Source organism: Buteo buteo, chromosome 6, assembly GCF_964188355.1.
Source record: "Buteo buteo chromosome 6, bButBut1.hap1.1, whole genome shotgun sequence".
NCBI classification, from domain to species: Eukaryota; Metazoa; Chordata; class Aves; order Accipitriformes; family Accipitridae; genus Buteo; species Buteo buteo.
Window position 1 is genome coordinate 44723851 of NC_134176.1, and position 24327 is coordinate 44748177.

At 45.9% G+C, this 24327-nt stretch overlaps 1 protein-coding gene across 7 annotated transcripts; it reads left to right on the forward strand.

Annotated features, from left to right (window-relative positions):
• Positions 1-380: 380 nt before the first annotated feature.
• On the forward strand, positions 381-23913 carry SLC39A13 (solute carrier family 39 member 13). 7 transcript variants are annotated; one of them, XM_075030855.1, is made up of 14 exons: positions 381-662; positions 1304-1395; positions 2315-2377; positions 2469-5066; positions 6026-6134; positions 7315-7614; positions 8057-8170; positions 9878-9999; positions 11277-11429; positions 16724-16813; positions 17185-17235; positions 17463-17595; positions 17729-17828; positions 19327-23913. In XM_075030855.1, exons 6-14 carry the CDS (start codon positions 7347-7349, stop codon positions 19400-19402), a joined length of 1107 nt encoding a protein of 368 aa, XP_074886956.1. In that variant the 5' UTR covers positions 381-662; positions 1304-1395; positions 2315-2377; positions 2469-5066; positions 6026-6134; positions 7315-7346; the 3' UTR covers positions 19403-23913. The 7 variants fall into 7 exon arrangements, with proteins under 7 accessions (XP_074886956.1, XP_074886958.1, XP_074886959.1 ...); XM_075030857.1 differs by having other exon boundaries at positions 2469-2670; XM_075030858.1 differs by having other exon boundaries at positions 2469-2595.
• The last annotated feature ends 414 nt before the right edge of the window (positions 23914-24327 follow it).

Sequence of the window (24327 nt, forward strand, 5' to 3'; positions counted from 1 at the left end):
CCTAGGGGAGGCTGCCATACGTTCTTCCGCTCTAACAACTTCCAGAAATTCTGCTCAAAACCAGGTTTCCACTGTGCTCATCCTCACACATCTGTAGCCCAAGGAATTTATAATCCGATTAGACAGATTAAAAAAAAAAAAAAGTGAAAAGATCTCAGTAAGCACATTCTAGAAGGACAGGTCTTCCACAGCACGCGTTTCGGTCCCACAGCCCAGAAGTGGCCCGTGCCGGCGAGACGTCAAAACATCTCGCTAGATCCCTACGAGGTGCGAGCTGTAAAGCGCCGTTCGCAAGGACTTCGCTCCCGCCGAGGCGCCCAAGGCCCCGGCGGCGGAGCTGGGGCCGCCCTCCTCTTCCTCGCCCGGGGCGGGGGGGGGGAAGTGCGCGGTCCCCGGGCCGTGGGCCACCAGCTCCGCTTCCGCCCCGCCGGCCCGCGATCGGGCCGGGAAGCACGGCCGCCCCCCCCCCCCCCGGCGGCCGGAAGCGCTGCGCGGCGGCGGGTCCCCGCCGGGGCGGCGACGCTGGTGCCGAGGAGGCCGGGACCGACGTGGCCGGCCGGGGGGAGGCGGAGCTGAGGGGCCGCCGGGCGGGGCAGGCCCACGCCGAAGCCGCGGCTGGATGGCAGCGGAGGACCGGGGCACGGCGGCGGCGGCGGCGGACGGTAACGACGGCTCGCGGCTCGGGGGTCGACTTGCGGTACCCCCGCTCCGCTGTTTTGCGGTGGCGGGGGGGGGGGGGGAAGGGGTGAGGACAGCGCTGCCCGTCGCGGAGCCGAGTCCCGACACCGGCGGGGCCCGGCCGAGCGCGGGGTAAGTTTGGGAAAGGAGTACGGGGGGGGGGGCGGGCGGGCAGCGCCTGTGCCCCGGCCCGGCGAGACCGTGGGCACCCCCCGCGGGACCGGCGTGTCCCCCCCGCTCCGGTGCAGGCCCGCCGTTGCTGCAGCTTGCCGGGGGTGCCGCTGCGGGCGTGCCCGGGGCTGGAAGCTCAGCCGCCGCGGAGAAAAGTTTTGGAAGTGGCTCCTCCGGGAAGGAGGGAAGGTCTCGGCGGTGGTGGCGGGGGGGGGGAGGTTGCCCCGCTCCCTGCTTCCCTCCCCCCGCGGGAGGAGCCGGTTTCCGCGGGCTGGGCGGGCCCTGCGTGGACCCTGGGGGGGCAACTAAGTTGTAAGGTGCGTGGAGAGGGTTAATTGCACACAACACACTCCACCATGGCCACCCACCCCACCCCCTCCCCCCGGCGAACTTGTCTCACTTTGCATCGGTCAGCATTCCTCTAATGGAAAACCCGCGCTGTCTGTCCCATCAGACCCGGTCCGCGGTGATGTTAGAAACTACGACAAGATAGATAAGAGCTGTGCCGGAGCCAGGCCCGGGCCGGGCGAGGGTCTGCGGCACCCGGTGAGTGATCGGGGAGGCGGGGGGGGGACCGGTTCTGCCCGGCCTCTGCCTCGGGCTGCCACGCTGAGTGGGCTGGGAGGAGAGAAATCCCACCTAGCCCTGAGGGGGGTGAACGCCATTGCCTGATCCGCAAACTTTCCTCTTTCAACCTGGGTAGGATGGGGAAGGAACCGCTGTCTCCCAAACTACGTTTATAACCGTTCGATCAGTGTTTTAATCGCCTTCCTTGCCAACTCTTAGGTTTGCGCGGGGTCCGTAATCTGTTCTGATCGCGATACCTCGTTGTTCTTAACCCTGTGCATCTCCAGCTTTTAGCTGCGCATGCTGTCATGTGGGTGATTTGCAGAAACGCGAGTCTCTGTGCAAAGTGGTTTTTTATGAGAGGGATGGGGGAAAGGGCAAGGGTCCCAGCAGAACAGCGCATTCCCTAAAGATGAGCAGTGATTGAGAGAGGAGGGAGTGCTGGGGGCTAGGGGGGAGGCTGGAGACCTTTTGTGCCTCCACTGAGGTCAGGGTGTCCAGGAGGAATTCAAAGCTCTTCACAGGACTAATGGAGGGAGGCGGCTCATGGAGAATTTTTTGGCTGAAAATTATGCTTCCTCCCTGGAAAATAACTTTTTTCCATTCCATGCAGTACTCTTTTGCAACTGTAAGACCGGGCAACTGGCTTTCAGGGAAAACACTTGTAAAAAAGCCTTTTTTCTTTTTTTTTTTTTTCCCCCAACAACATCTAAAATGTCAATTGTGTGGCAATGAGCAATTGTGCTGAGACGGAGATGAAGCTGTGTGGTCTGAAAAGGCAGAGTGTCTAGGAGGAGAGGCGGGTTGCTGCAAGAATCATCGTCTTGTCAATATTTTATTTTCTCTTTTCCAGTAGGTTTTTGCCTTGGCATTTTAAGTTTTGTCCATGTTTTCTCAGGCACTGCCTGCTACGGAGGTGTTCAGTGAGCACTGCGAGGTGGAGGAGCCTCCTGGGAGGATGGTAGGAGCTCCTCCGGCTTGATGTGCAGCCTCCCCCTGCCCTACTCCGGGGTTGTAAATGGCAAATTCTCATTTGTTTGTTCTTCTCTAAGCTGGGAAGACCTCATGGTTATTCCAGTCCTGAGGCTGTTGCAGAAGGAGCTGAGCAGACCTGACTCCTGAATGCTTGGCTCAGAGACCTGCGAGGGAGACGTGGTACTCTGGAGAGTGCTGCCAGTGGTAATGGTGACCAGGCTGTGATCCGGCACGGCTGCGAGCTGTGATCCCAAATGGTGGTGGTGTCAAAACTGATGAGTAAATGATGCACTGGCTGTTTCTGTCCCATGCATGTTCTTAAATAGGTCATATACCCTTCTTGAGAAAAACATATCTCTATAACCTGGTTATGCCTCTGCCACATAGTGACCACAGACTTCTTTAAGAACCTGCAGGTGCTTTCTCTAGAAATTTATCAAGACCTTCTCTAGCTGGGTTCCTAAAACGGATGCTGTTGTCTAAAATTAGGGGTACGTAAAGACTTCTTCCACCCTCTGCAACTGTAGCGGCAGGGTAGTATTTTCTCTCTTAAGCTTTGTTTTTTCCTTAGGACTACATCTTGACTGCTCCTTTTCTTCCCCTTAAATATTTGTCTTAGGAGCAGCAGTTTGAATTTAGAGACTTTACAAACATTAAGTAAACAATGCTTCATGAGGAGCAAGTACTAATAAGATAGAGAAGCAAAGGGGCTATGGAGGTAAAAAATGCATTTTTTAGAGCAAGTGGTTACGATATGTTAGGAAGAAGCAAATGCTGGGAATGTGGTCTAAGTAATTAGCTGGGCACAAGGATCGGGTGTGTCCTGGATATTCCTCATAGACGTTTTATAAGCATCAGGAATTTGTTGCATGAGATATGGGGGTGTTCTTGAGCCACAAGGTGATGATGGTCAGGCAGCACAGGTGCAAAGGAATGTACTGGTTTTCCCTTGTGTAAGTAACAAGAGAAGACAGACCCGTGGGCCACAGAAGGTTGACTGACACAAATGTGAGTTAGGGGAATCAGTGTTCTACCCCTTTATGCCCATTTCTTGTCCACCACCATCCCTTTTTGGGTGACCTCATCCCTTTTGCTGCTGGAAGAAGGACATGAAGCCAGGTATGCAGCCTGGTTTCAGAGCCCTAGACATGCCCTTTGTCCTATGTGCTACTGCTTCTCTCCAGGATTTGGGTCACTTAGTCTGAAAGACCCTTTCATGTGTCCCTTGGGGCAGATGTGGGCTGTGAGTGTGGAGAATGAGATGGAAGAAATGGACCTGTTGGATCAGTTGCAGTGATTACTTTTCCAGACTGATTCTCATAAGCTGTGACGACAGTGTTGCAGAAGAGGCCAGTCTGTGCCACTTTTCATCATTGCCAAGCTGTGGAGAGCAGTTGTTTTGCTGTGTGTGTTTGTTGCCTCTTCATAGGCATATGGTGGTTGTATAAATCCTGATTATTTTTTTTTCTCTGTTCCTCACAAAGAAGCTGTTCTCAGTCATTTTCTAGGTCCAGCCCTGTCATAAAGGAAGAGTACATCCGTCAGGCCTGTGCTGGGGTTGGAAGGGGTGCCTGTCTTTTTTTAAAGCAGGAAATTCTCTAACTGCAGGTTGTTATGCAGCAGCTAGTAAGCAGAGAGGAGGCTGTGGCTGGTGTAATCTGCCTGAAGAGTGCTGTCACCTCCCTGTGCAGATGCTTCTGTGGCTGATGGCTTCAGCCTCTATGGGTACTCGGGACAGAAGAAACTGTTCAGTTAGGGGACAGCTAACATTTTAAGAGCTTCCCATCTCCCCCCCCCCAAAAGGAGAAATTTGGGGGATTCCGTGGCATAGTTTTACCATAGTTGTGTGTGTCTGTTTGCATAGCTGTGGGGGGAGCCTGAATCCCAGGGAGAGGAGCCAGGGGTCTGGCAGGATCCCAGGTACGTTGGTGTGGTGGAGCTCGGCAAAGGGCGGCATCTCTGACCCCTCAGGCTGTGCTTGCAGTTGTTACTAGCGCTCTGAGCATCATCAGCCCAGTGCCTGTTCACTTCAGCGCCTGAGCTGAATTGGTGCATGGAGTGCTGTGAGAGATGAAGATGTCCCTTGCTGCCACCTCACCCCAATTGTTTTGAAGTGGTTGTGCCAATAGTGATTTATGCCTGAAAACCAGCCCCCTTTCCTAGGGTCCTGCCACTAAAACAAGGATCTTACTGGCTTACATTGAATTAGAGGTGCAGGGCTGGAGGGACTTCAAGAAGGGACCTAGTCTTGGCAATTAAATAACATCTGCATCAGGTATTTATTCTGTTTCTCAAAAGAAAAAGAAAAAACAGTGCTGGAGATTCTGCATCATAGATAACCTGTTTCAGTATGTCACCACTTTGGCACTATGTAAATTTTTTTCTTCGTATCCATGCTGAATCTTATTTACCATTTAAGCTGATGGTACATTGTGAAAGAAGAGTTGAGCGCTTTCCCCCTTTCTTGTGACTTTTAATGTACACAGACTCTTCTGTTCCCTTCAGTGTTATCTTTTTAGGACTAAACACACCCAGGTCCTTCAGTCATTTTTTCCAGGTCATGCTTTCTACACTCTAATTTTTGTTTCTTTCCACTGCAATGTCTCTGATTTTTGCATCTGTTTTCTAAAGAAGAGCATTTGAGGTTGGGTGCGGCCTGTTGGCTAAAGTCTCAGGTGTGTGGAGAGGAATGGAATCTCTGCTTCTGTGTCACACCTACAGTGTAGCTACTAATATGTCCCAGGATGTCATTTGCCTACTCTGTAGCAACATAAGCCTGCTGGCTTGGAATTAATTTCTGAATCAATGTAATGCATGTATCTTTTTTTTTTTTTTTTTGTGGCACATCAGAGTTACTGTTTTGTCATGTCCATTTGTTGGGGGTTTTTTGTTTGTTTGTTTGTTTGTTTTCCTCTTAGTATACTGTTTTGTACTGATCTTTACTGAGATTGGTTTGATAGTATGCTATAGGTAGGTCTAGGGTTCCTGCAGTCAGATCAAAACACTGCAGTAAGATGACACAAACTCCTGAGCTGGTCTGAACTTGCTATGAGGGATTTTTTTTCTTGTCAAAAAAAAAAAAAAAGAAAAAAAAGTGATGGGTTTTGTATGGGTCAGCAGAGTTTACACTTGATCAGACATTATCTTGCCAGAGAAAGTTTTAGTGGTTCTTCCACAGCTAGCCAAGCCAGTGTCTTCATTGGTTCCTTCTTGCATCCTCCCTGCTCCTGATGTCCATGGTCACTGCTTGGAGCTCAGTGTTCTCCTTCACAGAAGCCATGGGACCCTGTCCTTTAATTTTCTTTTTGATTGCTCACTGCAGCTGGGCCTTCCTCCTGCAGTGATTTAGTTCAGGACTGAAATTGGAAAAGGGCCAAGCCTTTAAAAAAAAAAAAAAAAAAAGTTTTTCCTGGTAGTTTGTTCTGACTCCGCTCACTCATGGAGTCAGGTGTGAGCATGGGGAGGGGATGCTTCCTGAGGGCACGGGGGACAAGGGACAACACTGCCCTTTTCAGCTTCAGTGAGCCCTTAGATTGGTTCCAACTCCCCGAATTTTGTCTTGATAATTTCAGGCCCCTCTCTGTCTGGCTGTTACTTAATGCTTTGCTATCTTTATCACTTTCTTATCTTATAGGTAACTACAAACTGATCATATAACTTGATCAAGAATCTTTCAGAGGATTGAAGTTACTGGTCTGTAACTTCTTAAGTCTTCTCCCAACTTTTTTTTTCTTTTTATAAAGGTAGGTGAGGCATGATGCTTCTCCAGCCTTCTGTGGCCTTCCCATTTTCCTGTAAATTTTCAAAGATGGTCACTAATGCTTCAGAGATTACTTTGACTGGTTTCTTACATGCTTTCAGGTGACTGCCATTATTCCCTCTCAATCTGCAGCTGTTTTGTGAACATTAGTTGAGCCATTCTTTTCTAACCCACTCTTTTCCCCCATTTCCAAATTAATTTTGCTTGTCACATTTCACTTTTTATTCTGGAGACTGAAGGAGCATTTGTACTTCAGCCTTTGCATCATTTGCTTTCCTTTTCTGTTTGCCAGTGAGAGTGTAATTATCTTCATTTTCCTCTTCTAACATGCCACTTCTCTCTGGTTTTCTTGTGACTGAAGAGTTCTTAGTAACAGCTGTGCTGATTTTAACTAAGAGACCATCTAACCCAGTATCCTTCCAGGAAAGAATAAAAATAGGACAAGTATATATGATATTTTCCAACTACTCTTCCACCCTCTAGCTCCTTTCAGATAAGGGGATTTCCTGAGTCTAATGTGAGCTGTCTAACCATGAACAATCAATAGATTTGTCTCTCTAGTACTTGTCATTTCCTTTGTTGAATCCATGTAAAATTTTCCATCATTTTTGGAGAAGTACTACCACACAAGCTACCTGCTGACGAAGAGTCACATTTGTTTGTTTTGCTTTGAAGCTGACCCTCGCTGGCTTCATGTGATGGCTGTTAGCACTTACGTCTGAAGAGACGGTGAATAATCTATCCCTGTTCACCATCTCTACACCACTCATGATTTTATGGACCTCTGTTATGTTGCCTGTCTTGCATACTAATTTGTTACATGGATGCTGTTCCATGGTAAAGAGGAGAAGGCTTGTCTGGGTAGCATCTCTGGTCAATACCTTTCTCTGAAGTCTCGGGACACTGAAGGGCAAGGACGAGGGTACTTGGACTCCTTGTCCAGTCCACCTGAGAGAAGATGCTGAAAGCCAGACTCCTTCATAAGATGCCTCATGTGCAGTTTCATGCACCTGATGATAAACAGCTTCTGTTCCTTTAGTGCTGTGTTGAAATCCGTGCTAAGATGCTGAGGGAGGGGATGGTGTGATCGAGTCCTTTCCTCTGGGATGGTGGGAGGGAATCTTGGGCACACTCTTAGAACTGCTCTCCCATGCTTTTTTCAGAGATCGGCCAGCCTGGCTGAGACCACTTAGTGATGACAAAACAAAAGCTTCTGCTTGATGGGACGATCTCCTTGTTTCTGATCGTGGCCTGTGAAGCTCAGCAGCTCCCGAGGAGTCATGTTGCTGCTGGTTCTGGTCCTCTGTGTGAGAAGGAGGCAGAGTCCTGGGGAAACCTTTTCAGCAGCGAGCGGCTGGATGCCTGGATCTGTTCCCTCATCGGTTCATTCATGGTGGGGCTGAGTGGGGTCTTCCCCTTGCTGGTGATCCCGTTTGAGACAGGAGCTGCTCTGCAGTCAGAAGGTAAGCCTGCTACCTGCATTAGCCTTTCTGAAGCCAAAAGTCCTGGGTTGGGACTGAATGGCACAGTGATGAACAGGACCTTGTCACAGAAATACTGTCCTCTAAAATAGTCTGTTTCTGGTGCTTTAGTCCATACCTACCAGTTTGATAGGGAGTCCTTGGAAAAATGCAAGCCCTGGAGGGAGCTTCTACAAAGAGTATTTGTTCTGCACCCTGCTTGGTCCAGGACCCTCCCACACAATGCTGTCCCAGCCAAGTGGTGCAAGGACCTTTTCTTGCACTGCAGCTATTTTTGTGCTCTCTTCTTTGAAAGCTTGCTTTGCAGATGCTTCCAATTTAGGTCTCTTTGTGCAAAATCTCAGCTGGAGATGTTTTGGCTCCTGGCTGAGTTGTGATCAGGTTTTGTTTTGGTTTTTTTTTTTTTGTTTTTTTTTTTTTTTAGCTGGATCACACCGTTTGAAGCAGTTACTGAGTTTTGCAATTGGTGGACTACTGGGGAATGTGTTTCTGCACCTGCTTCCTGAAGCCTGGGCCTACACGTGCAGTGCAACGACAGGTAGGAAAGCCTTATGTGCCTAGAAGCAGTCTGTGCTATGCCTACTGGTACATTTTTTTGAGTCCGTTCAGTCTTGAAAACAAGACCAGCCAGGCTGGGTCAGCCCAAAAACTGGTCTAGGCCGGTATTCACTTTCAAACAACATGTAAAAGCAAATGCCTAGGGAAGGATATAACAACAATAAAAACACATCTAATACTTCATTTTTGTACTCTGCAGTCCTCCAAAGATTTTGAGATTGGAGGCTTCCTGACTTGGCTGCAGTTTCTGTATGTTTAGTAATTTGCAATGGATTTCTTGTCTATCAACTTTTCCTATTTTGCCTTGGGCTCCTATAAATCTCTGTTGATTTCCCTTTGTCCTTTCTGTAAGGAAAGGGAATGCTTCTTTAACCTGATGGGAAGTTATGAATGCGTGTGTGGTCTGGTACATGAACATGTGCACCATCTCAGGTGGGGATTCTGCCCCATCAGATGCATCTTGTCTATAAATCTGTCCCTATAACAGCGTTACTGCTAGAGCCTCTTTCTTGGGACTAACTGGGGCCCTTCTGCTGGGTACTTCGATCTATGGGAGCCCAAATGTGTTGCCCTCTCAATCTTTGCTCAAGGAGAAGTCATGGAAAATTGTCCATAGAACCGTGACTAAGATGGTGGGGGGTGTGGGGAGGGGCATGGGGAGAAAAAGTAAATGCAGGTAACAGAAACCTGTGTTCGCCAGCAAACTAAACACTGTTTGGGTTGGGATAGAGCTTGTAGTATCAGTGTATCTCCTTCACCCCTCAGATAGCCAGGGTTGTTGAAAGCTGTAGTGATTGTATTGCTCTGCTTCAGCAAACTGATAGCATAGATGGCAAGTGCTGCTGCATCACACCTGTTGAGAAATCAAGAAATCATTTCCCTGCTGAAAATGTGAGAGGGGGGAAAAGGATGCCCTGGGTTTCCCAGACTTCCTTGCACCTATGTCCTGGGATTTCAAATCTGCTGGGCCTTTAGTCCTCTTCTTCCTCATGGCTCTAGCACTGCCAGCAGAACCTCCTGTCCTTTTTTTACCTTTTCTGCAGTGGTTCCCAAACAATTCTCTCTTCCTGCTCTAGCTTGTTTGCTTCTGCCAGACTGTCCTGAAGCATAAATGTTTCCTTGACTCATGTAAGCCCCATTACAGAGTCATTCTGTTCTTCTGCTGCAATGCAGTCTCCATTTCTGCAGCCAGGCTGAATGGATGATTATCTCACAAGCTTGGCTGTAATTGAAAAGTTTATAGCTCTGGGCTTAATAACTTGCCCAGGTGTGGCAGAAAGGGGAAGGTGAGTCTGTAGCTCCACCAATGGCAGATTTCATGTCAGGGCTTGCTGCTGACTAGGTACAGCTGCAGGATTTTTGTTGATGTAATCTTCACTTGCCTCTGGAGCTCAGGGAAATTCCCTGTGTTGTCAGGAAATATTCTGGATGGCACTATTGAAGCAAAAGGGGTGGGGATATCACTCTGAGTGTCCTGAGATGAGGATATCTGTTAGATCAAGAATGAGCAAGTTAAACTAATTTGCTTTGAGATATGTTTGCTCCTTGTTCCTTGCAGGCGGCATTTCCATTGTTGGTTTTTTTTGTCTTGGAACTGCTTGTTAAACTGTCTGGGGCGCGGTGGGTTCACATGTGCGAAACACTGTGTACCTGATAGTGACATGAAGATTTCTCTCTTTTCCCTCAGGAGAAGGGCAGAGCTTTCAGCAGCAGAAGCTTCTGGGTCTCTGGGTGATCATTGGTTTCTTGACCTTCCTGGTGCTAGAGAAGATCTTCCTAGAGAAAGAAGAGAAGGAGTGCCCTGGTGTGGTAAGTTAGCAGCCAGAGTGGAGGGAGTGCTGTTATGTTTGGAGCACTGTACTAAACACCTCATCTGCCCTATCTGAGAGGCTCAGCAAAAGATCCTGGAGCTGTGAGTAGCTTGTCCTCCCTTCGGAGCTTTTTGCCACTTCTTTGACACTGGGCTGTAGAAGAAGGTGTTTCATCTCCAGGCTTTGGTTTTGTGGTTTTAGATGAGATTTCTCACCTCTGGGCTGGTTTCATTCTTGATGTGGTATGTGTGAAAGAGAGCTCCCCTTTTATTGGGACTAGGAGCCAGAGTGCTCTGCAGATGAGACTTTTGCTCAAGTAAGCTTTGAGGGATGACAGCTTGCTGTTGCATGTTCCACTGAGCCATCGTGACTCACTCCCCTTCTCGGTCCTCAGTCAGGACAAAGACCAGCTTTCTCTGGAAGGTGTTCCTCGCTACCCCCTTTTCTTGGGTATGGCCTGGACCAGGTGTTTTTTTAGGTGACTTTGTGGTAGAAGGGGTTTTTGGTTGGCCAGGTAATCCTAAGTAATGGTTCAGAGGAGAGTCACCCAGCTGCAAATGTGCAATGTAGACGGCCAGAAGATAATTCCAAGATAGAGGAGAGCAGTTAGTCCTCAGACATCTGCACAATTCCTAGCAGCAACTCCTATAGACTGTTCAGTCCTTTCTGTGCCATGACTTTTGAGAGGTGAAACTGCAGGTCAGGCACTGCATAAGAGCAATTAGGTGTTACTTTGACTCAACATGAGACTTTAGAAGTCTGAAAGGAACTTAATCATCTCATTTACAGAGAGACACTAAAGTCTGAGATGAACATTTTGTTGCTTGGAAGCTGGCAATCCCAGCTGTAGAATAATTCTCTAGACTTATTTTGATGTACTGGGGAGAGCAAGACTTTTTCCCCCATCCCCTGCCCAGATGGAGTTGTATTTCTCTGGGCCGCAGCTGCCAGCAGGAGTGGCAGGCTCACTCCCTCGTCTTTCCAGTGAACCTGGCTCATGCCAAGGGGGTGTGACTCCAATTCTTCCTCTCTCTCTCTACCTTCCTTCTCTTGGTGATTGGGGAAGTCTTTGTTCATTTTGTCTCACAGAGCAGATGTCACAAATGCTCTCTGAAATCTGTCTTATTTCTGGCAGTTGTCGTTATTAAACTGGGGTACCAAAGCTGCTGATTTGCATTGTAAGGACAAAAGGATTAAGGGTGAAGATTGGATTTCTGACCCTGCTCATACATCACTGACAAAAAGGCAGTGACAAGTTGTTTTCCCCTAATTTAGGGCTGTGATTCCAAAGCACCAGCTGGAAAGATTCCCAATGGAAGTGGCTACCCCCTGCCAAAGGTGGCAGGCCAATCCCAAAGAGCAGGAACAAATTCAACTCAGTGTAATGGCTCCTCTCTCCAGTCTTGTCCAACAGACAACAGAATCAAGGTAAGAGACTCACAAACTGACCTTCACATCTTACATTTTCGAGGCACATATTTTAACATTCAGTCAGGAGTTCTCTGCAGAAAGAACGATGCCTGAGTGGGAACTCAGTCTTTGAGTGAGTTGTGCTTAATTTTGCTCTGTCAAAGTGTCTGTCCAGGTCACAGCAGGGAGGAAGTAGCGGACTTGGAGAAAATCTGCACTGCAGCTTATGCAAAAGAGGCAAAGTCGCTGTTGTGAAGGCATAAGTCTGATGATGTGTGTTTTGGCTGAATCCTGACACCAAAGTACAGTACTTTCACATTTTGTTATTCTATATTTTATAGTCATTATATCTTTATTTTCTTCAATTTTTGTGCCATGATTTCTCTGTTCTCTAGTGCCTGCATTGTAGCAGTTGTGAGCTGCACATTTCCTTTTAAGGCACCTTTTGGAAGCATTTTGACAGTTGAAGCTATCCACTGTAAAACTTAGAAGTTCAGTTTCTCAGATTAGCAGTTTATCTGCTGCCCAAAAGGGCTTCTTATCCACTTCTGCCTCCAAACCTGTATTTTGCATCACTTTGTGTGCTCTGGACCTCATCTGACCCCACAGTGAGCCTATTCAGGGAGCTAAACAGGCAAAGAATTTGCTTTTTTCTTTTTTTTCTCCACGCCCACACCCCGTTTATTTCTCTGCTAACTTAACTTCTTGAATCAGCTTGGCATGTAGACAAGCAGCCTGTAGTGTTGGGATAATGGAGATCAGCAAGCTCATAGAATTGGAGGTAGAGGAAGGGAAAAGGAGTACTGTACCATTGGGCAGTGGCTAACCTTTAGATTGGCTTCGCTTTCAGTTTTATGTTACTATCTTTGCACTGCAGAAACCCTTGTCTGGGTGAGCATTACAAGCAAGAAAGTAAACGACCGCTTTGGCAAAAGAGGACCTATAATTTGAGTCTGAAAGCGCATAAAAATGTGCAAAACTGTAGGAGAGTAACTATGAACAGAAAGTGTGGTTGCATGACGTAGCCAAAACCTGGATATGTGGTCAGTCAGAGGCTCTTCAGTCTTTCTATTTTAAATTGGTTTTGCTGTAACTTTATAGCTCTTACTACACAATGTGAAAGATATGCTGAGGTCACTGGGTATTTTCGATATCTGTCACATTCACGTAATCTGTACAGAGCACTGCACAAACTGCAAGGTGCCACCACGTTGTTTCTAGAGGTGATAGTGGTGAAGAAACCAATATTACTGGGTTATGAAACTTTGTGCCATTATTTTAGAAAGGCTTATACAAGGAACTATGCACTTTGAGGATGGCTAGCCTACTACTGATTTCAAGTAGAAATGAAACGCTGATGGGGGACACAATTGCTCAGGGCCTGGTCCTAATGTAAAAAATAATAATGTAATTAATGCTAATTGATATGATCTTATGGAAGATAAATTCTTGTCATCCAGACGTTTTTTTCCCTGCCTTTTATTTGGTCATAGGATTGTTTGATACAGGGAATGACACTGACAAACGTGTATAAAACATAATTTTCTCCCGCATTCTAATAAAACTAGTACTGCATGAAATCAACTTTGCTAACATTAGCTGTATTAAAAATCGGTTATTCTATAATATCAACAGGGAGTGGATTAATGCAGCTCCACTCAAATCTGTTCACTGGTGGTTTATGATTTTTCTAAGTGTTTATTTATAAAACCAGTGTATTTTCACATTAACAGATACTACTATATTACTTAAATGGCACATTGTGACTGCATGAGGTCAGCGATACTGGCTAAACCATCTAACTTCATCAAAAGAGCTGAATTTTTAACATGTTTTGATACATGCAAGTATTAAAGAATAGATTAAGAAAGAATGCAGGTCATATTTACCAGATAGGGACAGTTTCTAGGAAGTCAATGCCTTGGAAAAAGGTATGAGAATCACAGTAGGAAATTGTTTGTACACATTCTTCCATTATGATGCTACATCCAGGAGGATGGGTGAGTAGGAAATACTATGTAAGAGAAGAGGCGAGTGTTCCTCTTTCTGTATAGCAGTAGGGAAACACCTATCTGACTCTTTCCGGTAGTGTTGTTCACAATATCCAAAATACTACTGGTAGTTTGTAAAGGGGTCAGGAAAGAGCTGAAATAATTATTTTAGGTTTGCAGTACGTGATAAGAAGTGGTTTTCTTTAGTCTTCAGCTCCGTAGACGTGACAGATCAGGGGCGACTTAAAGTATACAAATACCCATGTAAGAGGCATGACTAAATTTGACACCAAACAGTAGCAGACTAGAAATCAGATGACTCTGTAACTGAGGGTAACTTGCCAGTGGACCAACTTACCTTAGAAACAGTAGATTCTTTGTCACTTGTGGACTTTAAGCTGTGATTTAAGCTGCTTTCTATGAAGTACATAGAAAGAAGAAACAATGGACTTCATGCAGAAATTGAATGAGATTCTTTCAGTTGTGTTATGTGGAAGGTCTAGACAACCATGGAGAGCCCTGCTATCTTTAAAACCCTAACATGTCTATTTAGTCCTATAGACTGTTGTCAGTCTGCATGAAATAGAAACTAACAAGTTAACGTGTGTAGTTTTAACTTTCTACCTTCTGAGCATATAATCTGAATATTTTAATAGTCTTTCTGGTAGGGGGGAAATTACCAAAACTACCAAGATATTCTTGCATTGTTAGCCTGTTTCCTTAGGCAACAACATAAGCAGTCATTCCATCTGTCTGTCCATCTGTTCTGCCCTTCATTTTCAATAACTTTTGAACCCGTAATTAATTTTACTGGAGTTCAAGAGAGGATAGAAGTCTTGAGGGTAATCAAATTTCTGCAAGTTCCATAAAAATCAGCATGGCAGTAGAGGAGGAATGCAAACTAATCCCCTATTGAAAAAACTCTGGCAGAAGTTACATGCTGCATGCCCGGTCTGCCTGGTTGGCAGATCAGCAGGTAAGTCTCCCTGCCCCTACGTGGTGGGGAAGTGGCTGTCATGCAGTGCAGGGTGGGGAAGGGACATGCAGAGAAACAGCATTGCTGGAAGTGAGCCAGGTAGGTGCTTGCAAAGAAAAGAGAGAAAGCCATAGCAAGCCAGGCTTCTTTGGTTCTACTGTTCACTCAGTAACCCCCTTTTTTTTCAGAAAACAAAAAGGGAAGGATACTATTTAAACAAACAAAGTCACCCTTCAGGGCTTAATGATTAGTAAGCTGTAATCAGTCGTCCTTTGTCCATGCATATTAGAACTTCTGCTCTTTAGCTGCTGCTGTAATAATTTGTCCTAGCTTGAAAGCTGCAGGTGGGAGCCTTCCTTTGCACCCAAACATGGATCAGTTCTGTCCTCCATTGTGGCCTTTATTCCCTCAACAAGTAAAAACATTGTAGAGGACTTTTGCCTTGCTTATTCTTTCTTTTTCCCTGTGGCACATGGGGTCCTTGCTGATTTGTAGAAGTATGTTTTATTGCACAGTGACATTAATTCTGAAGCAGGAACATAAACGCTTCATCTGGCTGTGCTCTTTATGAACAACGAGAACATCCTATTAGAAATTCGCAGAACGTAAATGTCAGAGGCTCATAACTGTCAAATCAACTCAATTTATTTCTGAGCACTCCAAGGCTTTGCTTCTTTCAGTGACAGCTTTTGCCCAAGCCAGTGACAAGAAAAAGTCATAATGTTTTAATCATGAAGTCTATTTTTTCCCTATACAGTGGTATGGGAAAGCATTTTTGTGTAAAACTTATGTGAATAATTATTACTAGCCTGTGGGGGAAAACACAATCGCATAAAATCCCATCATGAAAAGGAGAAATTTTAGACAGTCATATCTGACTGAAAATGAGGAATGAGAAATAAAACTGCTGTGTTCATGGGTCTGCCTGCACATGTTCCCCTTCTTACAAAAACATGCAGGGAACTTCTGCATCCATTGTGGGGATGTTACTTACATTATTACTTAAATGTGCTCTGTAGTTAGGCTTTGCTTAATTCTTTATTTTCATATTTAATCATCAATGTACTTTTCAAAGTTTAGAGCCTATAAAGATGTCCTGAGATTGTGCAGTAGAAGTGCCTGGCAGAAGGGACAGAGACTTGACAGAAAGCCCTACCTGAGCTGTGACATACAGATGGCAGGAAGAAAAGATGCCCCAAGCAGAGTTTGATAGAAACAGGGAAGAGGGGAAGACCAAAAAGGGCTCATGAAACCCGTTAGCACTTGTGTTTTTCCAGCTGAACTTTGGCATCTGATGCTGTGGTGAAGTAAGAGGTTAGTGCCTCACAGTTTCTAGGCTGTCTCTCCACTCACTGGATGTTGCCCTATATCTGTCTGTAGTTAATGTATGTCAGCTTAGTTCCTGCATTCCAGAGACAGCCTGATGTATTGGCTAACACCTGGTTTGATAATAATTTAAACTGCAATGCCGTATAGTGAACTACAGTATCTCAGGACCCACATGCAGTAGTTTTTGTTAAATCTCATAGAAAACAACCTCTGAGCAAAAGAGCTGGGGTGGTACCCTCATAAATCACTTTAGATCAAATACTCAGAATGTGCCTGGAGATTACTATAGTTAGCATGATAGGGAGGTCTAACGTGGAGATGTACTTGTGAGGAAGGAAGCTGCTTTATGCTTATAATTTTAAGAAATGTGTTTATATGCAAATGCATATACATGCTATCCAGCCTTCTAGTAGGTGTTTTTTTGGTGACTGTCATCACTATCTTCTCTTTTTATTCTTTGTTAAGGGAAAGCAAACCCACAAGCACAAGCTTTTTTAGTACAATGTTTGAAGGTTTGTTTAGTTATAAAAAGCAATTTCAGCAGCATTTGTTCTGTTGCATTGTTCTTGCCAGCTTTTGAAGAGAAGATATTTAATAGTTGAATATTAAAGTACGTGACTAGAAAACAAGGTCAGGTCATATTTGAAGGCAGTCACCTGTGTAAATTAGTCAGTGTTACCTAAAATTGGTTCAATTTAGAATCAGATCTATTCTTGCATTTTAGCTTTCTTTTTCCTTTCTCTTTTTTCTGTTTCTAGAGCTCTTTGTCGTTTGCATAAGAAGATTATCCTAATCTCAGACAACACTTGCCTACCTTAGTTACTCTAAAACTGAACATAACATTTAATTTTTACTTGAGCACTGACATAGTTTAAGATCTTCACCACAAGTGCCACATCCTGACCTTTCCCATCCGATCGTGACTCTGTATAACCTGTGTCTAAGTCTGAGCCATGTTCTTTCTTTTATCTTGTTATGTCTCTTCCTTTATCAGGGGCTCTTCCTTCTCTTTGCAGATTAGTGGATACCTCAATCTGCTGGCCAACACTATTGATAACTTCACACATGGCCTGGCAGTAGCAGCCAGCTTCTTGGTTAGCAGAAAGGTAAGGTTTCTCTCCCCAGTTGTGTCCTGAACTGGAGAGGCCTGTTCTCACGTGTGACGCAACATGCAAAAAACCCAAAGATGTGAGGAGTTGCCTCCTATTTTCTGGAAGTTTCTGAGAAAATGGAGGCTACAGTAAAAACCAACCCTATCCTGACCCTCTGATGCAGAGCTTCTTCAAACTTGGGACGTGTTAGTCATTTGTTACTGGCATTAGGGGAAGGGTTAGCTCATCTACCCTTTTATTGAATAGTTCTAAACTCTGAGTAACAAGTCTTAACTTGGAGAAGGGGGCCTTAACATGCTTGATGAAAGTGTCGTCTCTCAAGAGCTGGGGACTGTTTCCTAATCACCTTCTCTCTTCTCCTACAGGTTGGGTTCCTAACCACAATGGCCATTCTCCTGCACGAAATCCCACATGAGGTGAGAGGCCTTTGTATCCTGCCATCATGAGGGATTACAAGGGTGCTTCATCTACTAAGAGGGCTGGGTTAACATTTTCTTGGCCCTTTGAAAGCTGCTCCCTCTGGGAGACTGGCAACATGGAAAACTAGAAACAGTCTTGAAGCACTGGTCTTGTTATGGATGGCTGTTGTAACTGAGAATGTTCACATTCATATTCATTAACTGTCAGCTCTTGGCTTTTTTAGGTTGGAGACTTTGCAATCCTACTTCGGGCTGGCTTTGACCGCTGGAGTGCAGCCAAGATGCAGCTTTCCACAGCTCTTGGAGGTATTCTAGGAGCCTGCTTTGCAATATGTGCTCAGTCACCAAAAGGAGCAGGTAAGGCTCCCTGAGACCTCTGTAGGAATAGGTGAGGGGGCCTATCGTCCCCATGTGTGTATCTTTTTTCCCTTCTCTGTTCTCTCCCATGGCTTTGTCTCAGTAATAACAAAAGCTTTCTGTCTTTGTGCAGGGGAAACGGTAGCCTGGATCCTCCCTTTCACTTCTGGAGGATTTCTGTATATTGCCTTGGTAAATGTTGTGCCTGATCTCCTGGAGGAAAAGAATCCTTGGTAAGTGCTCCCTCCTGTTGTGCTGCAGCAATTCTTGCTGCCAGGGAGCAGGGATATAACCCTTACCCGTGCCTGTTCTGGGAGCACATGAATGCCAGCTTTCCAATTCCCATGGGCAAGGCTGTAATCTAGATAGATGGCTGTGCTAGCTATTGCGTTTATGGGACTACAAAGGCCCTATAAAACGTGAGAATCTTCAACTGGGTCAGTCCCGAAGGTTGTGCTAGTGCAGTATGTAGCATGACGAGCTAGAGCAGGTTGCTCAGAAACATGTCCAGTAAGGTGACCCGTTCCCCAGTCTGTCTTGTCAGCTTCTGGCACGTACTGGTTTAGGGACTGACTGAACCGGGGCCCCGTACAGCTGTGCATGTCTGATAGCCACGCGTGAACCTATCCTTCACGTGCTTCTCTCATCCCTTTTTGACCCTATCCATTACTTTGGGCTTCTGTGATCTCTCTTTGGCAGCAAGTTTGCATAGTTTGACTGCACTGTGTTAAATGATTCTTCTTACTATTTGTTTTTTAGCCTCTTGCTTATTAATTTTGATTAGATATCACTGTGTTGCTGTGTGAGTAGAAAATAGTTTTCTTCTCCTTGTCATTCAGTATTTCATGGTCTGTTACTGTATCCCACCTCAGTCATCTCTCTTCTACACTGGTATATATATTCTGGTATATTTGGTCTTCCCTCATCTGTATTATTCTAGTTTCCTGCAGTCTGATCAAGGCTGTAGCAGGTCCAAAGCTAGCTGTACCACAGCAAAGGCCCTCTCAGATCTTCTGGCAGAGCTGCACCTGAACGTTCCCTCCTATTTCAGTTGTAATGAGACAGGTAACTTCAGTAGTTTACATAAGAGGCCTTGGCTCATCTAGTTAATTTTGACTGAAACAGTTAAGTGCTCAAAAACCAGCTCCACGGTTATATCTGAGGAGGCAGGAACTTCTGGTGAAGAAATGTTAATGACCAGTTGGGAGCTTGCCTTTGGGTTGGTAGCCTCTTGTGCTGGCAGAGCTGTTGGCAAGGTATGCAGAGGTGGTAGGTACATAGTCACTTCAATCCAGCATAAACCTGAGATGGTGCTAAAAGAATGGAAAAATTAATCAGCTTTTTTTTTTTTATTTTTGTAACTATAGTTGTTAGCTGGATGAGGTCCCTAAAGTGTCTGTGAACAAGCTGCAGAAGTGCTGGTTCTCTTGTGAAGGAAAGGACAGGAATATACCTGGGTAGCTGGGTGACTTAATCAGCTTAAATTGATTTTAAAACCTGAAGCTGGGCCTTGCAGCCAAGTGGAACAAATACATGTCAGTTTATAGACATCTTCTTTGCTTGGGGTGCTGGGAAAGAGTCTTCTCAGCTGTGCTAGTGACTTCATACAGCTGTTGTGTTCTCCTTGTGGTAGATTTGGAAGGGCAAAGAACAAACCATTTGTGAGCCTCTTCACTGCTGCCTATTGGGATTGGTCTATGGCTCATCCTAATTTTGCTGTTTCTTTCCCAGGAACTCCCTGCAGCAAATTCTGCTCCTGTGTACAGGCATTACAGTCATGGTGCTACTCTCGCTCACAACTGAGTGACCTCTGCGCAGACCTCATGATGCCTCCCAGAGCCACCACAGTGACTCTGAGCTGTTACAAAGCAATAAGGAACACTATTGTTACTTCCTATGTGTGTGTGTGCAGATCTGGCTGCTAGTATGAGAAGCAGGTGAGAAAGAGGTCTGGATGTGCAGGACTTCATTCCCTGGCTCTCCTGTCCCTGTTCTGCTAAAATCCACACATCAGGGCTTCCATTTTGTTGTTGTTGTTTTGTTTTGGTTTTTATGGAGCAAAAGATACAGTGAGCAGAAATGAACTGAACAGCTGCTCCACAGCAAATGGACAATGTTTCGTTCAGTTCATTCTGATGAAACTGCACCTCCCAAGCTCTTGTGTGAAAACAACAGAGGCGATTCCTGTAGCTGATGAAGAGGAAGGACTTCTCCTACCACTCTAAGGGCTGGAGACAGAACAGGGATGGCAAAACAACAATAAACTAACAGCTTTAGCCAGAACTCCCTACCCATGAGAAGTTAACGGTGCTATGAGATAGAGGGGAGAGGACCCTTTCCAACTTGATCTCCAGCTTTTCATTGACTCACTTGTTCCTAAAGGTAGTATTAGCCTCAGCAGTCCACCTCTTTGGTCTATTTTGTATTTGGTTATGTTGAAATCGAGCCAAAAGCGTGAGGCACTTTAGGATAGGTCACAACAATTAACTGGTTCAGCTTGGAGATTACTTGCCTCAGCCCTAACCACTCCAATAGCCAGCACAGCCTAACTGTTTATCCGAAAAATGGTCAGTAAATGTTTCTTCTGTCGCCATACTACCAGCTCACCTACGTCTGGAAGGAAAGCCATGTAGCTGTTGCAACTGAGTTCCCTCTTCTCCTGCCCGTTAGCTGAACATGGTTCTGAGCCTGCTCTTGAGACCGGACACCCACCATCTGCCCCACACCACGTTTTAGAGCTCTCTTGAGGTGTAGCATGTTAGCCCTGCCTGGCATGCTACAGCAGCCCTAGACTGTCATGGCAGAGGTCTGGACAGTTTGGGCAACAGTTGAACACTGCAGCCTGGTCAGCAGCCGATAACCCTTAGTTAGCTTTTCCTCTGTTCAGTGTAGACTATTGAAGAGCAAGCTATAACCAAAAATATAGATCGTAGCCTATTTCTGGGCTTCTTACCTCACAGTGGACTTAGTCTGTTGGGGATGAATGGATAAGAAATAATACTGACAGCCCTTAAAGGAAGGGGCGCAGCAGCAAAGAATACTGGAGGGAGGGTGAAATGGGAAGGGTGAAACTGCTGGTGAAAAGATTTTTAAAAAATGGGTCTAGAAAAGCTGTGCGCTAAGTAAGGAGACAAAGGGATATGAAAGGCTGACTATAAGTATGCTTTAAGAAGAGTTTTCTCTTCTGTGATACCTGGGATAAAATTTTTGGCAATTTGACACTAATAAAATAAATGGCATTTCTGCTGCTTTCCTGCATCCCTGCTCATGGGACTGACCAGACCATTGTTCCACAGGGATGTTTTGTTGCCACAGAGATGTGCACAATTACTAGATCACCCCTTCTGCGGACCTTATCCTTGCTTTGCTTAAATCTGTTTAAAAACAGGTCTAATTGAACTAGCAGAGTCATTGGGCACAAAACAGGTGGCTCAATGTGAATTGCACCAGCTTGGCTCTGTCTTTAAACAGCTTTTGTAAACCAGTACAGCTCTCCAGTCTGCACAGGGCCTTATCAAGAGGGCTCATCCCTTGAAAGGGTGATTTGGGTCAGAGCAATGAGGCAGGTATGCTGCCCACAGCACAGGCATTTATTTCCCTAAGAGATTCCTGAAATGTTGACACAGTTCTTTTTTTATGACAGCTCCTGTCCTACTTTTCAGAGAGCTCTGGAGAGCTCATGCTTGCAGTTCTCCCTGCCCAGGAACTGCTGTCTAAAATTTTTTCAGCTTTCCTTACCCCAGGCTTACATCAGTAACTAGTTTTACTGCAACAACGAGGGAGGCTTAGTGCAATTTTTTTATTCCTCTTTACAAAGTTGCCTTCCTTTGCCAACTACTCCCTCTATCATTCAATTGTCATGGTAGCATCCGCTTCCTGCTTTCCTGGAAGGAGGATTAACCTGATTAGCCTGCAGGGACTGGGGAAGTATGCTAACCTTCTAGTTCTAACTTTGGGGGTCCCCCCCCCAGCCCAGGGACTGCAGCTAAGCAGACCCTGTAGTAGGGCTCTGGAGGAGGCAGGTTTGCACAGAAAGATGTGCGTGCTGTTTCCCAAGATGACTTTCTCAAAATGAGGCTGGCATTTGAGGCATTGCCAGGTGAGTGCCCGTGAGTTGGCGTTGTTGCATCAGCACGGAGCCTTGCCAAGACTGAAAACCACAGTCAGGATTTTATGCTCAGCATTCAGGAATGTGAAGTGGGTGACGCTGAAGAAAGAATTTCCGAGTTATTTTTCTTGGCTGCTACCACAGGCCTGGACAGTCTGCGGTTCTTGGGAAGATACCCTGGTAGGAGGTAGCATCGGGCTTGTGGGAGGGGGGAGCTCATTAGTTTTCCACTACATCAGCCTGGGCCTGAGGATGGAGAGCCTTGGGAGGAAATGGAGCATCACTCCACCGTATTTGTCACTTTTGGAAATGCAGAGAGAATTGTATTTTCTAGCTCTATTTTTTCAGCTGCTCTTATGCATTTTCCCCCTTCATCTGTATTGGTCTGCTCTGCATGGAGACAATAGAGATGAAATAAATGGTTTTCCATGTGGGTTTGTGGTTGTTATTGTTGAAACTACTACTTTTCTTTGAATTACAAATTCAATACAAATTCAATTCAAATTTCATTTGAATTCAAGAGCAGTATCTCTGGGTTAGTCTAGAGAAGTCTGGGCTCTGTCTTGCCTTCCTTTCTACTCCCCAGGCTTTCACAAGTGAAAGAAAAGCTTCTAATCCAGTTTCCTGTTCCTGCTGCCGTGGCACTGTGGGCCAGGAGCAGTGTGGTTTGATCATTAATTCTCGGTGGCTGGTCTGGGTTCCCTGAAAAGCATCACCAAGTGAGCCGCTCTTCTTTGAGGGGAGCATTTGCATCATAACTGACTATCCGGAGAGCTTTGCAACCATACTTTGTTGTTATCAGTTATTTTTTTAATCTAAAAAACTCAAGGCCTATCTGGTATCAATTAACACTAAGCTGGTTGCTTTCCATGTGGGATAAAGGTGTGCTCATCAAACGTATGTAGGAATTGCCCAGAAAGGACTAAAAGGATTTTCTCTACCCTTCAAAAACACAGGTTCAGACCATGCCTTATCCCACTCTTCATTTGAAAGATTTTCAGCCTATAAATACTGAATGGTAGTACGTGGCTCTCGGTTCTTACCAGAAGTCTTCTTTAAGAAGAAAGAAAACCATAACCCAAGAGCTGGAAGAAAATGAAGGCGGGTGGGTGATCAAAGGCATGATTTTATGGTCTGGGGACTTTGCCAGCAATCTACATTTTGGAATCTCTCCCTGGCTTTGCCATGCTGCACTCTTTGGCTGTGCTGTGAGCCTCCCTCCCCCATCCCTTTGTCCTTCTCAAAAGTAATCAAAAATAACATGGATTAATCAGCTGCCTGGTTCACAGGCTCCACAAAGAGTGTCTCTGACACAACTGCAGTAGCAGAGAGGGGAGAACAATACGAGGGAGTCTTGTACACGGGAACTTCCTAAGGTGATGGTCTTGCCAAAGCCCCTGTTTTCTGAAACTGTAGCCTGAGGAACTGCTGTAGGGTGAGTAGGGTGACATAATAGGATTGCAGATTTAGGAAGTGTGAATATTTGGATCTTTCCAGGAAACGGCTGTTAAAATTGAAGGATTTTTCCATGTTATCTAGAGCAGGGATTATATTTGAAAATTCTTTTTCATTCTTGATGTGGAAGACTTAATTTAGCTGGTATGTGTAAGAAAATTCTTTTGACAGCAGCCCTTTCAATTTGTCTGCCTTGAAGGCACTAATGTGCAGCTGCGTGGATGGTAATCCCATCTGTCCAGTGCAAACTGCTGAAGAGGATCATGCTGAAATGTGGTTAAAACAAGCTTTGTCTGTGGTTGCTGCACATTTCCACCAAGCATAGTGCTCTGGGGTGAGTAGTAGTACTCAGTTGTGGGAGAAGCGCTGGGGAGGGCATTCAGGTTGTGCTCGGTGTGGCCAAGAGAGCAAGAAGCGACATGGGTTCTGAATCTCCTGCAGTTGAACAGTTTGCTCCTGGGAAACAATTTAAAGTACTTTTAACAAACAAAACTAAGGATTTTAAAACTGGACGTTACATTTGTAATTTAGACTTACCGTATTACTAGATCATTTTATTTGGAGGCCGGAATTAAAAGACGACACCCTAACAACTGGCTTTGGGGACTGATAGTGCTGCAGCTGGAGGAACAAGTCCCATAGAACAAGCAGGATCAGAAGGGATTTTGTGCCCTTGGAAATGTTGCATTTAACTAATGGCTTGGATTTAGCCTGCTTCTCATTGCATAAAATAAATTGACGTTTTTTTCAGCTCTTCAGGTCTTATTTTCCATTAACTGATAACGAAGGGTTGAGGAGAAACCGTCATCGAAACGCCAACGCATGCTGCTGCTCGCGGTGTTTCTGTATTTCAGCCACGTTTGAAAAACTGCTCGAGCCCCGGGGCCTCTCGCTGGTTAGCGGGACCGATCTCTGCCCTTCTGCCCTCGGGGCCGCCGCCAGCCCCGGCGTCGCTGGACGGGCGACTACGGGGCAAGAGGAGGCCGCGGACACGGGGGTGTGTGTGGGGGGAGGCCCCGCTCATTCCCGCCCGGGGCCGTTCCGTTGCGCGCGCGCCCGGGCCGTTGCCGGCCGTTGGGGCGGCCGTTGCCCCGCGCGCCGGCCCTGAGGGGCCTCGTGCCGCAGCGCAGGAGCCCGCGCTGGGTCCCCCTCACCGGGCGCTGTGGCGG